Raw genomic sequence first — 13529 nt, 5'->3', positions numbered from 1 at the left:
GAGTAAAAGACAAAGAGAGAAAAAATGATGTTAATGAAGCCATCCAAAATTAACTCCTTACTTTCTACGTCAAATGTGGTATTCAGGATAAAATACAAACACTACATAAGATCTTCACATCACATGCCTTTTGCTTATAAAGCAAATATATATTTATCACTTAAAATGGGGCTACTTTTTCCAATTGCAACTTCTAAGGAAAATAAACTTATCAACCAGTTGGTGTGAGAAATTCCATCATTCAAAAGATGCAAACATCTTTGCATAATTATATGAACAAATCAACAAAAGGAAAGTTTATGACAATAAAACGAATTTCGTGGACATCTCATGACTTTAATTAATTTATAATTATTAGTATGATGTTTTGAAACTATAGATTCATCTATCGACAAACCAAACCAAACCAAGCCTTAAGCCCCATTAAATGAGGTTAGCTACATGAATCATGCTTCTCCACTCGACTCTATCAACGGCTATTTGGTTAGTCAAATTAAGGAGATTCATATATGAATTTACTACGGTAGCACACGTCAATCTAGGTCTGCCCTTTCCCCTAACACTTCCATCTACCTTCACTATATCGTATCTCTTTACTACTGTTTCTGTTGGTGTCCGTTGTATATGACCAAACCATCTCAATCTATTTTCTCTCGACTTATCTTCTATCAGTACTACTTCTACCCATTCATGAATATACTCATTCCTAGCTCTGTCTTTTCTAGTCTTGCCACAAATCCACCTTAGTATCCTCATCTCAGTAAAACTCATCTTATCTATATGTTGTTTCATAGCCCAACATTACATCCCATATAACATTGTTGGTCTAATAGTCGTTCTATAGAACTTTTCTTTTAGTCTAGTGGGTACTCATTTATTACATAGTATCCCAGACGCACTCCTCCATTTAAGCCATCCCACCTTAATTCTATGGACCACATCCACTCTAATCTCCCCAACTATTGTGATAATCGATCCCAAATAACGAAAATGCTCACTCTTAGTTAGTTCTTGATTCTCAATCTTCAATTTTCCTCTACTTCCATTGTTATTGTTACTAAAATTATACTCCATGTACTCTGTCTTAGTTCTGCTTAACCTGAATCTTTTAGATTCAAGTGCTTCTCTCCAAGTCTCTAACTTAGTGTTAACTCATTCTCTAGTCTCATCCACTAACTTGATATAATCTACAAAAAGCAAACACCATGCCACATCATCTTGAATATTTCTTGTCAACTCATCCATAACTAAAGTAAAAAGATAAGGACTTAAGGTTGATTGTTGGTGTAACCCCACAATAATTGTAAATTTACTTGTCTCTCCAACCGACAATCTAATAGTGGTCACCACACCTTTATACATGTCCTTAATCACATCAATGTGGACTTTTGTCACCCATTTCTTCTCTAACGACCACCAGATTATATCTTGAGGTACTCTATCATATGCTTTCTAAAGATCGATAAAAAACCATATGAATGTCCCTTTTCTTCCATGTTGATGAATACAAACCGATTTCTACATATAGCATAAATAGAAAAACCATATAATAACATCAATTAGTGATTGATCATTAAAACATAATGAAAGCATTGTTTGTCAAGGTTTACAATAACAAATTTGTTTAATAGGCAGTTTTGTGTCATCATACAAGCACAAATGTCATCAACCATCTACTTCTGAAATTGTGACATCATTTGCTGAGCAAGGTTTTGAAATATCAAGTGCATTGGCATATTTCACATTTACAATTGTAGAAAAAGCAAGTTGCTTAGGAGGAGGTAAAACTATTATTTCATTGCTAAGCATAGACACAACATCTAAAATAGTTGGTTTATCTGTTTCATTTTCTTGAATGCACAAGAAACTAACTTGAATGTAGCACATAACCTCACTTGTTGAACATGTTTCAACAAATAAGTGATCTATTATCTCCAAGCCTCTTCTTTCGTTCCATAAATCCTATGCCTAAAATGGTTCATCAACAATATTCTAAAAGGTTACTTCTCCAAAACAATAAAAAATAAATATGCTTGAGTAAACCAAATTGCAATTAGAGAGTGTTGATTTCGTGGAAACGATTCAATTTTGATGCTTGTAAAATGACTCTTGCCAAGATGGTTATTATTTGGAGTTGCCCTTTAGATTTGTGGAGAGAGATGGGTTTAAGAAATTTAGTAATATAATGCAAGCTAAATTCACACGAATCCCATCTCGTCATACCACAATAAGAAGAGGTGGTTAACATATTCAAAAATGAAAGGAATAGGTTGAAGAAGGTCATGAAGGGTTGTCCAATTTCTTTCACTACAGACATGTGAACTTCTATTCAAAATTTGTTTTACATGTGTCTAATGGCTCACTTCATTGATAACAATTGGAAACTATAAAAAAGAATCATAAATTTTCAACAAGTTGAAGATAACATGGCAAAAACTTTGGATATAAAAATTGAGATGTGCTTGATTGAGTGAAACATGGATAGGGGTGGTTTGGGATGTTCTAAATAAGTGTACTTTTTGAATTTTTATATATAAAAAAAAAATGTGTAGAAAAGTAGACAAAGTGGTTAGAAAGTAAAGACAAGATGTTGATAGATGTTGATTAATGTGACCCCAATAAGTATATGTAGGTAAAAAAAAAATGCACTTTTTTAGTTTACCCCAAACACCTACATAGTGTCCTTACCTTGATGGTTGATAATATTAGTTCCAATAATCTTACCATTCAATTCTTGAAAAGGAATGCCAAATATTAGAAGGAGACCATCTTGGAACATGAATTTTTGCATATGCATTGTTGGGTACATATTAAAAATCTTGTTGTGAGTAAGGGTTGAAAGAAATGGATGTTTCTATTACAAATATTAGACTTGCAGTGAGGTATGTAAGGTCTTCTTCTAATCGGCATGATGCTTTTAAGAAATGTGCAGCCAAACTAAAACTTGATTCTAATTCTCTTGAACGCCTTGATGTATCAACAAGGTGGAACTCCACATATTTAATGTATGAGAGCATCGAAAAATTTGAGAAGGCTTTCAATCATTTGAGGAATGAGGACTCCAATTTTGAAACTTATTTCAAGGATATTTATGGTGCAATAAGAAGAAATGTATGTTGTTTGTAAGCTTTTTAAAAAAATTCTACCTTCCAATTAATAAATTATTGGGGTCCCTATTTGTTACTTCTAATGCCTTTTATAGAGAAATGTTTGTTATTAAAAGCACAATTAATCAATTAATTTTGGAAAATGATGATATTTTGTACAGAATGGCAAAGGGCATGGAACAAAAGGTTAACAAATATTAGGGGGATGGGAATAAGATCAATATGTATTATATGTTGTCATTATTCTTGATCCTACAAAAAAGATGGCCTACTTGGAGTTTAGCTTCTCAAATTTGTTTCATAAAAATAAGAAGAATGTGGATGGGATGGTGGAAAATGGTTAAGACTTGTATGACTCAGTTGTCAAACCATTATGCCACACTTCATTCACCAAATAAGAAAGTCCCTAGTGTGAGTGATGTAATGGAGATGGTAATAAACGATGATGATCCACATTATCTCATTGAGTCCCAATTTAGTTCCTATTTGAAAGTGCAATTCACTAGTGGAAGTAAGTCAGAATTGGAAAAATATTTGGGCGAGGTTGAATATTTGCCAAAAAAAAAAAAAATTGACATATTGGAATATTGCAAGGTTAATGCAATAAGTATAAAAGTCCTATCGCAAATTACAAAGGATGTGTTGGACATGTCCATCACCATAATTACTTCGAAATCAACTTTTAGTACCAAAGTACGCATTCTTGATCATTTTCCCCCTATCACAATACTTCAATTTCCCCTTACAAAAGCCAAAGAAATAAAACAAAAGTTAGAACTCTATTTTCATTGTTTGCAAAATAATAAAATATAGACAACTTTCAACCAACTAACTTTACATTGTATACACTGCTAACAAAACATCTCTGATGTCACCGTTACACATAACCACCACTTACATTTGCCCAAACTCAACTCCTCTTATTATATTCATAACTAACTATTTAACAACTTTACTACCTTTCAGCCTCTAATCTCTACTCAACTCCAGCTCCGTTTCATCCTTCTTCAAACATTGTTTGCCTTCATGGACCATTATATTTACAATCACAATGAAACATGAGCATCTAGTTCTTATTATAAGCATATAATACCCACACTAGGTAAAATGTTTCACAACCAACTCTTATTATATTTTTCACATGCCCGAGAAAACAAAAATTCAATTTTGTTTTTTTGTTTTTTTGTTTTTTTTTTCTTGGAGGGGAGGGGGGAGGGGGGTAAGTTGGATGGGGGTGGAAGTCGAACCTATAATCTATTAGTGAGGTATATGAACTCTAGCTAATCGAATAACCCTAGTGGATAAAAACAAAGATTCTTAATTCACTCAAACTTAGGTTGACGTAACCTTTGACACTATTCATATAAACTATTGACTATAATTTTGGAAAAATTACATTTTAGTGGGAAAAACTAAAATGCATTTTTCTCTATAATTTCCAAGGCCCATTAATGTTGACCAGTAACTTCCGAAGCCCTTTCTAATGTTCTTCACTTTAGTTTGATTGCAACTGGTGTGCTTTACTAATAAGGTAGAGAAGAGGTCTCAACTATGACAATTTATACTATAACAATGAAATATGAGCACCTAGTTCTTACCTCATGCAGGTACCATGCATTTTGAGCATGCCCCACACTGGATAGACTTTCTATATGGGTCGTGAATCAGCAAGGTCCATATTTGGCTATAAATTAAAATCTTTTCCACAAGTCATTGAATTCCATTTTTATTCAAAGGACATACTAAGCAACTATCGAAATTTGAATGACCAAATCTGAGTACAAATATTGAAGGCCTCTCAAAATAAAATTTTAATGAGATGATGAAGACCTGATGAAACAATGAACAAATTAAACAACCTTGCTCTGTCTTTGATCTGTAATGTGCAATTTGAGCCACTAACTTAAAATTCTAGAAAAACTCTTGCAGATGTTGTATTGGAGATGATAGTACAACACTAGGGATCCATTTTATGATTTAGATTTATGTGACTTTGCTTCAGATCATAGACACCCCGTTAAGGGGTAGAGGAAGGGGGGGGGGGGGGGGAATATGTTAATGAAGACATCCAAAATGACTCCCTTTTTTGTACTTCAAATACAATATTCAAGATAAAATATTGTATAATTATCACTTAAACGGAAGCTACTTTTCCAATTGCAACTTCTAAGGAAAATAAACTTATCAACAAGTTGGTATGAGAAATTCCATCATATAAAAGATGTAAACATCTTTGCATAATCATATGAACAAATCAACGCAAAGAAAGTTTATGACAATATGAGGAAGTTTGTGGAAATCTCATTTCTTTAATTAATTTATAATTCCCAACATGATGTTTTGAACTATAGATTCATTTGTCCAGCAAACAAAAAGAGTCAAATTCCACGTTGATGAATCCAAACTAGTTTGTATATATAGCATAAAAATAAAATAAAACAAAATGGAAAAACATATAATAATATCAATTAGCGGTTGGTCATTAAAACATAATGAAAACATTGCTTGTCAAGGTTTACAATAAATTTGTTTAATAGGCAATTTTGTGTTATTCTACATTGTACAAATGTCATCGACCCTCCACTTCTGAAATTGTAACATCATTTACTGAGCAAAGTTTTGGAATTTCAAGTGTATTGGCATGTTTCACACTCACAATTGTAGAAAAAGCAGGTTGCTTAGGAGCGGGTATTGCTATTATGTCCTTGCTAAGCATAGACACAACATCTGAAATAGTTGGTCTATCTACTGCATTTTCTTGAACGCACAAGAAACTAACTTGAATGTAGCGCATAACCTCACTTGTTGGACATCTTTCAACAAATAAGTGATCTATTATCTCCAAGCCCCTTCCCTCTTTCCATAGATCCCATGCCTAAAATGGTTCATCAGCAATATTCTACAAGGTCACTTCTCCAGATCAATAAAAATTAAATATGCTCAAGTAGACCAAATTACAATTACTTACATATCCTAGCAAGTTCTGAGCACGTTCTGGTTGATAGAAACCTGTGTTCTTCTTTCCGCTAATAATCTCTAACATCATTATCCCAAAGCTAAAAACATCAGACTTCACAGAAAAGAGACCGTCCAACGCATACTCGGGGGACATGTAACCACTGTTTTCATCATTCATGAAACTATATTGTTAGGAAAATCTAATGTCATTTTCATGTATGTGGAACAATTTTTCACTTGTACATATTCAAAAGAGATACCAAACTTACTATGTTCCAACAATTCTGTTTGTGTTTGCTCGAGATTCATTGTCTCCAAAAATTCTCGCAGTGCCAAAGTCAGATATTTTTGGGTTCATGTTATTGTCCAGTAAAATGTTGCTAGTTTTCAAATCTCTGTGAATGATTCTTACTCTAGAGTATTTGTGAAGGTATTGAAGTCCTTGAGCAATTCCCTCAATGATGCTAACACGAATTTTCCAATCTAGCGAAGCTCGTCCTATTTCATCTGTTCCAAAATTTGCACTTGATAAATAGATAGTCATCATCACATCGGCAATGAAGAAAGAGACCAAAAGAGCAATAGATTAGCTAAAGGTAACGAAGTAACAAACCAAAAAGAAATGTATCTAAACTTTTGTTTGGTAAGTATTCGTATATTAATATCCTCTCATCTCCTTGAGTGCAACAACCCAAAATTCTAACAAGATTACGATGTTGAAGTCTCGAGATCAATGTAACCTCATTCTTGAACTCCTCCAATCCTTGTCCAGAGCTTCTAGAAAGTCTTTTCACAGCAATCTCTTGCCCATTAAAGAATTTACCCTGAAGTACACATATTTAGCATGAGATATTTAAATTTGGGAAATATTACACCCGTGGTCCCTATATTTTAACCCTTGTGCCATTTTGGTCCCTACACTTTCAATTGGCTCAATTTTAACCATTAATTTTAAATTTTGTTTTAATTTGGTCCAATTTATAATATCCTTAGTGTTTTTGAAGGAAAATTATCACTAAATTGGTTGAGATTAACTAACTGAGTTGAGTAATTTTATAATTTTGCCCTTAAAAATATGACACGTGACACTTATGTGCTTATTTTTCATTAAAAAAAAATGCTAAGAGTTGTAATCAATTTGATCAAATTAAGACAAAATCATAAATTCAATGCCACAATCGAGCCAATTGAAAGTACAGTGACTAAAATAACACAAGAGGTTAAGTATAGGGACTACTGTCGTAATTTGTCCTTAAATTTAAATAGAAATAAAATATGAAATACATATTAAAATATTCCTTTCTAACAAAATAAATAGATTCAAACATAAAATGCATTATTCAATGGCAAAAGATTATTGATGATCGGCTTCAAAAACCTTCAATTGTAATGTGGCATGTATGTGCATGAAGGTCAAATTTATTTGAGTTTTAACTATCGTAACGTGTTGTTAAATGTATAGATTTCATGGCTAGAAAGAAAATCGTGCTGTTAAATGTATAGATTTCATGGCTAGAAAGAAAATCATACGCTACCTTATAAACAGGCCCAAAACCACCTTGCCCAATCTTATTTGCATCAGAAAAATAATCTGTAGCAATTTCTATGCTAGAAAGAGAGAACAATGGTAACTCATGATCCTTTTTCCCATTGTTGATTTTTTCCATAATTGTTGCTTCAGTTTTCATTTCAGACATGAATGACTGTGTTCCCAAGCTCGTCCTGTCTTCACTTCTTCTATTATTTCCTGGTTTGTACAAAGGGAAAAAATTTACTTGGAAAGTAACACCGAAATTGTATAACTAGTCTTAAATGGTAAATATATACGTACGTCTAGAATGGCCATTTCTCCACCAGAAATAGGACAATGAGGAGACTAGAGTAAAAATCACCAGAGAAATAGCAGCACTAATAGTGAACCACAATCGCTTTTTCCTCGAATTAACTAGGGCAGTATTATTGTGATCGTTGGGGAACAAATTGTTTGGATTGTGAGGGGCCATATATGTCACAGGATACGAAGGTGCAACAAGTGGACTAGCTGTGGTTCAAGGGAGATTAAAAAAGAAAAAAGAAAATTATTAAAGGGTGATCAATCAGTAAAATGCTCTTCTGATCACTAACAATACATCTCAAATTGAAAAATAAATAAATAAATAAAAAATGCAAGGATTACCTATATTTGCCATGGAGATGTTCCGTATGTAAAAAATATAATCCGGAGAGTCAGAGTATTCACCATAAAAAAATTGGCACCCAGACCCATCTGATAGTGCAGAAGCATAAGCAGTGCAAGAACAATCTTGTCTACATATCTCCTTGCAATCACTGATACCCTGGCTGACATTACCAGTTGTACCCCATGAATTTGTTGATCCGCTTTTCTTGATGAACACATCTCCAGCAGTACAGTTGGATGGATTAGGGGCTACACACCCCAAATTATAACTGTATTCTTGTACTTGGCTATCATCACAGTTATATGTTCCACCTACCGACCAACCATTGTCTTCTGCTTTAAATATGCGAATGTCCCCAGATGAGTCTATATCCATCCAAGATGGAAAATCGTTATCAGTCCTGGTAAAAGTGAAATAGCTCTGGCTCTCATTCGAGAAATAGCTGAAATTGAATTCATTATAACCATTTGGAAAGTAGCTAAAGTTATACCCATTCCACATCCCACTGCGCCAGTAAAGAACTCCCCTTTGCCAGATCACAAGCTGCTTTGTGTTGTTTGGATCAACACCTAAAGTAAATGCCCCCAGAGTTGGAACTTGTGGGCTGACTTGTGAAGTGAGAAAACGGTGTTGTGGCCGGCCTCTACTCGATTTAAACAACCCCAATTTCATGCCCGGTAGCCACGTATCAGATGGGTAATGAAAACTTTGCCACACGATGTGTTTTCCTGCTCTCAAAACTAAATTACCCGTATCAAGCAGAGTTGCACAAGTGTCATTGCTCGGAACAGGTTGTTCTTCAGCATTTATAGTGATGAAGGTGCCATTATAATCGGTAAGCATCAGGTTCCCATCATGACTGATGTTTAAAGTTCCTCTTAATGGTTTGCCACGGTTGGCAACCCAAACCATCTTATCCTGTTCTCTACCGTCGATCAAGTCACTGAAATTCATAAATTGAATTCCCAAGTAACGCAAGTTATTGGATGACTCTGGGCTAAAGAACAGCAACCGAAAGCGCTTGTTTGAAGATTCCAAGAAATCCCAGTCTTTCATAACCTGGCCAACTGTAAGTGTATCTCCAAGAAGCGAAGCGTGAACGGAAAAGATCAAAGAGACGACCAAGCAAGTAAGAATAAGGAACAAACAGCAGTCTGGCCTCCTCCTCATGCTAGCCATCCCTGAAATTGTGACTATGGCAATGATATTTAGGACTCCGAAGTATTAACTCAAATGCTTTCTAATCTAATAATACTGCTGTCAGTGGATTTCTTTCTTGTATTCTCTACCTAACAATGAAGACTTTGAAAATAATTTTATCGTCGTCTCCCCGAGTAGTCAGTAATCTTAGAACTACAATTTGCCAGGTCAGTCGCAATCAGTGCCAATTTATTCAAGGTCCACAAATATGTACGCAATTTTTGACTCAAAATGTTTAAAAACACACCCAAAAAAAAAAAAGTACTTACGTGTAAGCCATAATAAGTAGACTTATTGTCTAATACGTCCTATGAAAAAAATTTGTCATAAAAAAAGTTCCTAATTGTAAGTTTTAGTGACAATTTATAAAAATCTTGATAAAAAAAGTTATTAATTATCAATTTTTAGCGATAATTTTTATTAAGACTTATTTTCAATAAGACTTTATAAGTATTAAGTCTAACTATTAAGACATATTAATAGTTTATTTCAAAAAAAAAATCCAATGGAAGGGGCTCATCTGGCTTATCGTGCTTGTGCTAGCTATCTTGGCAATTTTTCACATGACCAACCACTTTGTTTCCTCTATTTATTTATTTATTTGTTTGTTTATTTATTTTATTTTTAGACAAATAAAGATTCTATTAACCCGAGAATAAAAACTACATCGAAATAATTAGGATAGGTAAAAGAAACTTCATCTTCACATGAGACATTCTAAGTGGCACAACCGAGCCACAATTCATGAGTTTCAACTTTATCAAAAAGGTATTCTTAACATACCGATCAATCCATCCAAAAAAAAATAGTGATTCAAAAAAATAATTTATTATTTTATATAAAATTATAAATCCATGTGTCATAAAATACATATAGCATCCGTGGAAGATGACATATGGAGATGGTGGACAGTGATCAAACAGTCAAAGGAGCACAATTGTTAGTATTTCTAGGATCCTGGTTTGCATGAATTTGTTGAGAACAGATGTACCTAACGAGAAAAAAAGAAAATTTAACAAAAACGACAAATTACAGTAAATCTCCTAAAACTATCACCTATTTGTACTTTACTCTCTTGAGCTTCAAGACGTATGTTAACCATCTCAAATTATTATGTTGTTGCATGTAACACCTTCTAGTAGGATTTTGTTCCGAGATTTAAGCAAAATAATTCAAACACATAACTCAAAATTTCACACTACATTCAAAATTTCATACTCAAATTGCAACTGAACACATAACTAAAAAAATTAAAATATTTAAAAGTATATTTATAAAATAAAATAAAAATTTTAAAATAAAAAAAATATTTAAAATAAAAATTATATATTTAAAATAAAAATAATAATTTTTTTAAAATTTTAAATATTTAAAAAATATATTCAAAATATTTAAAAAAATACAACACACAAATGTATGAAATACAGTGCGCATTAAAATAAATAAATAAATATTTATCCTAAAGAAATAAAATTACGGAAATTTTTAAATATTTAAAAAAAATAAATCTAAAAAATTTCAAAATATAACTTAAAACTCATTTTAAAATTCATAACCAAATAAATTTTTTCTTTTCAAATTCAAAACTCAAAACACCTCAAATCATAATTTTAAAAAATAAAATAAAATAATATTTGTTAAAATTTGTTTTGTTTTTTTTTTATAAAATAGAGATTTGAAAAGAATTTTGAATTGTACGTTTAATTATAAATTTTAAAAATAATTTTTAAATAAAGTTTGATATATTTTTTAAATTATGTATTTAATTATAAATTTTAAAAAGGGTTTTGAAATTTCTTTATTCGAATCACACTCCCAAAACAAAACCGAAGGCGGCTTAAATTTTTCCATCTGTCATAACTGAGTTCACTCAAATAATAACCAGATTTACACGGAGAGAAGGGGGAGAAAGGAGAAGGCAAGTGGCGAGGCGGTACTAGGGAGGAGGAAGATGGTGGCGAAGGTATAGGGAAAGGGGAGATGCAACGGATGGAGGAGACAAGTGGAGGTTTTGCGATGGGGGAAAAGGACGAGTCGGATGCGACGAGGGGAGGGAAGGGTTGCGATGAATCTGCAACAAATGTAAACTCCTTTGCAAATTTGACTAAAGTATTTATCTTGATTGTTGGAATTGATTGTTATTTTGAACATAAAAAGAATAAAAAAATAAAAAATTTGGGTGGATGTTGTTAAGAGGTGGTGGGTTTGGTGATGATGGGTTTATAATTGATTTGTAACTGTGAATTTTTGCCGAGAGAAGTTTAGAAACCATTTGTTTTGCTTGGAATGAAAGGAAAAAAAACTGAGATCTTTCTACTCGGTTTTTTATTGTTTATATTTCTTCAATTCTGGTTTTTTTTTGGCTTATCAATTCCAGTTTCTTAGCAATAAATCTTGACTTATGATTTGGATTTTGATTCGTGAGTTTTGAAATTGGATTTGATATGTTTTTTAATTATCATTATTATTATTATTATTATTATTTTCTTTTTGTGGAGTTTTGATATTGATTTTAATTTTGCTTTTGTTGGTGAATTTTGATTGTGACTTTGTCTTTGTTTTTGATGGTTGGGAGCAGTGGTCAGTGGTGGATGTGTGTGGTAGAAGGTGGCTATTTGTCACAATTTCTACCGTCACTAAATTGTTGCTTAGTTTTTGAACTAGCGGTTAAATCTATTCAGTTTTTAAAATATATAATAAAATCTATTAATTCTGAAATTATCGATTAAATTTATTAAGTTTTAAAATATTGATAAATTGTGACAGTAATTCTTGTATTTTGGTTATTATATCATTTTAGTTCTTATAATTTTAATTAGCTTGATTTTGATACTGAATTTATGATTTTATTTTAATTTGGTTTAATTGATTGTAACTCTTAGCATTTTTAATGACAAATATGCGTATAAATGGCACATGTCGTATTTTTTAAAGTAAATTAATTCAGTAATTATTTTTCTTAAAAAACATTAATGACATTATCAATTAGATTAAATTAAATTAATACAAAATTTAAAATTAAGAGTCCAAATTAAGTCAATTGAAAGTGGAAGGACCTAATGACACAAGAAGTAAATGCTGGGACCATCGGTGTAATTTGCCTTAAAATATTTAATTCAAACCTATTTAGTTCGTAAAAGAATTATAAAATTAAAATATATGCTCATAAATATTATAAATTAGTAAAATACCCACCCAATTAAGATTTTGCTACTGAAAAATCTTAAATTTTTATTTTATCTTCAAAATGTTTTTTGTTTCGTGTGTTTAAATTTATTAATTGGAATTTAAATGTTACATATTTGACCTGTTAAAATGTATTTTGTTAATCCATTTATTTATATTATTTTATAATTTTATGTGATTTTATGTGTCTGTATATGTTTTAGATGTTTGTATATAAATTAATATATATAATACTTTTTAAATATTTTATATATTATATTACTTATTATTTAAATAAATTAAATAAATAAATAAAAAGAAAGGAATTGTGGCGAACATCACCACCTTCCCCTCCACTATCCCTAAATTATACAATTTTTTTGGTGTCACGTGCTACGAAACTAAATGATAATAAATCAATTCAAAATGGTAATGTTACTCCGACTTAAAACTTCACATATAAGAAATTGAAATTATTTCTGCACATTGAATTAGCGAAAGCATTTATAAATTTCAAATAGCAAATTTCAAAATTAAAGTCCAAAAAATGAATTATGTAATTGAATGTAACATATGCAAAGAATCTAGAAATATTTGCTAAACTTAAAAGTCTAAATAGCAAATTTTAGATTTTTATCCACGTCAAAATGGCACACCTATACACTATAGCAAGTTAGAATGTGATAACCTTCAATAAAAGAATGTTATTGAATTAGTATTACAACTGGTAACCCTATCGCTTTATCAGGTTTAAATTCCTTCAAACAAAGGTCAATGAACATTATGATACAAAAGAATCATCCTAGCTAACCCAAAAATAAATAAATAAATAATTTAACATGAGAGAGCCAACCAATGACACACTGGTAGAAGCAACGTAACCCAATGTTTCCAATATGGATCAATGACCTACAACAAA

At 31.7% G+C, this 13529-nt stretch overlaps 1 protein-coding gene across 2 annotated transcripts; it reads right to left on the bottom strand.

Moving 5' to 3' along the window:
- Nucleotides 1-5566: 5566 nt before the first annotated feature.
- On the bottom strand, nt 5567-9553 carry LOC114283606 (G-type lectin S-receptor-like serine/threonine-protein kinase At1g67520). 2 transcript variants are annotated; one of them, XM_028226463.2, is made up of 7 exons: nt 8242-9553; nt 7897-8106; nt 7601-7812; nt 6679-6889; nt 6335-6572; nt 6076-6226; nt 5567-5982 (listed from the first exon to the last, which is right to left on the bottom strand). In XM_028226463.2, exons 1-7 carry the CDS (start codon nt 9422-9424, stop codon nt 5677-5679), a joined length of 2511 nt encoding a protein of 836 aa, XP_028082264.2. In that variant the 5' UTR covers nt 9425-9553; the 3' UTR covers nt 5567-5676. The 2 variants fall into 2 exon arrangements, with proteins under 2 accessions (XP_028082264.2, XP_082759402.1); XM_082903276.1 differs by lacking the exon at nt 7897-8106.
- Nucleotides 9554-13529: the final 3976 nt, after the last annotated feature.

This window comes from Camellia sinensis, chromosome 13 (genome assembly GCF_055761805.1).
Source record: "Camellia sinensis isolate YWXY chromosome 13, ASM5576180v1, whole genome shotgun sequence".
Lineage (NCBI taxonomy): Eukaryota > Viridiplantae > Streptophyta > Magnoliopsida > Ericales > Theaceae > Camellia > Camellia sinensis.
The sequence above is the reverse complement of the archived record's forward strand: the minus strand, read 5'-3'. Positions and strand labels throughout refer to the sequence as shown.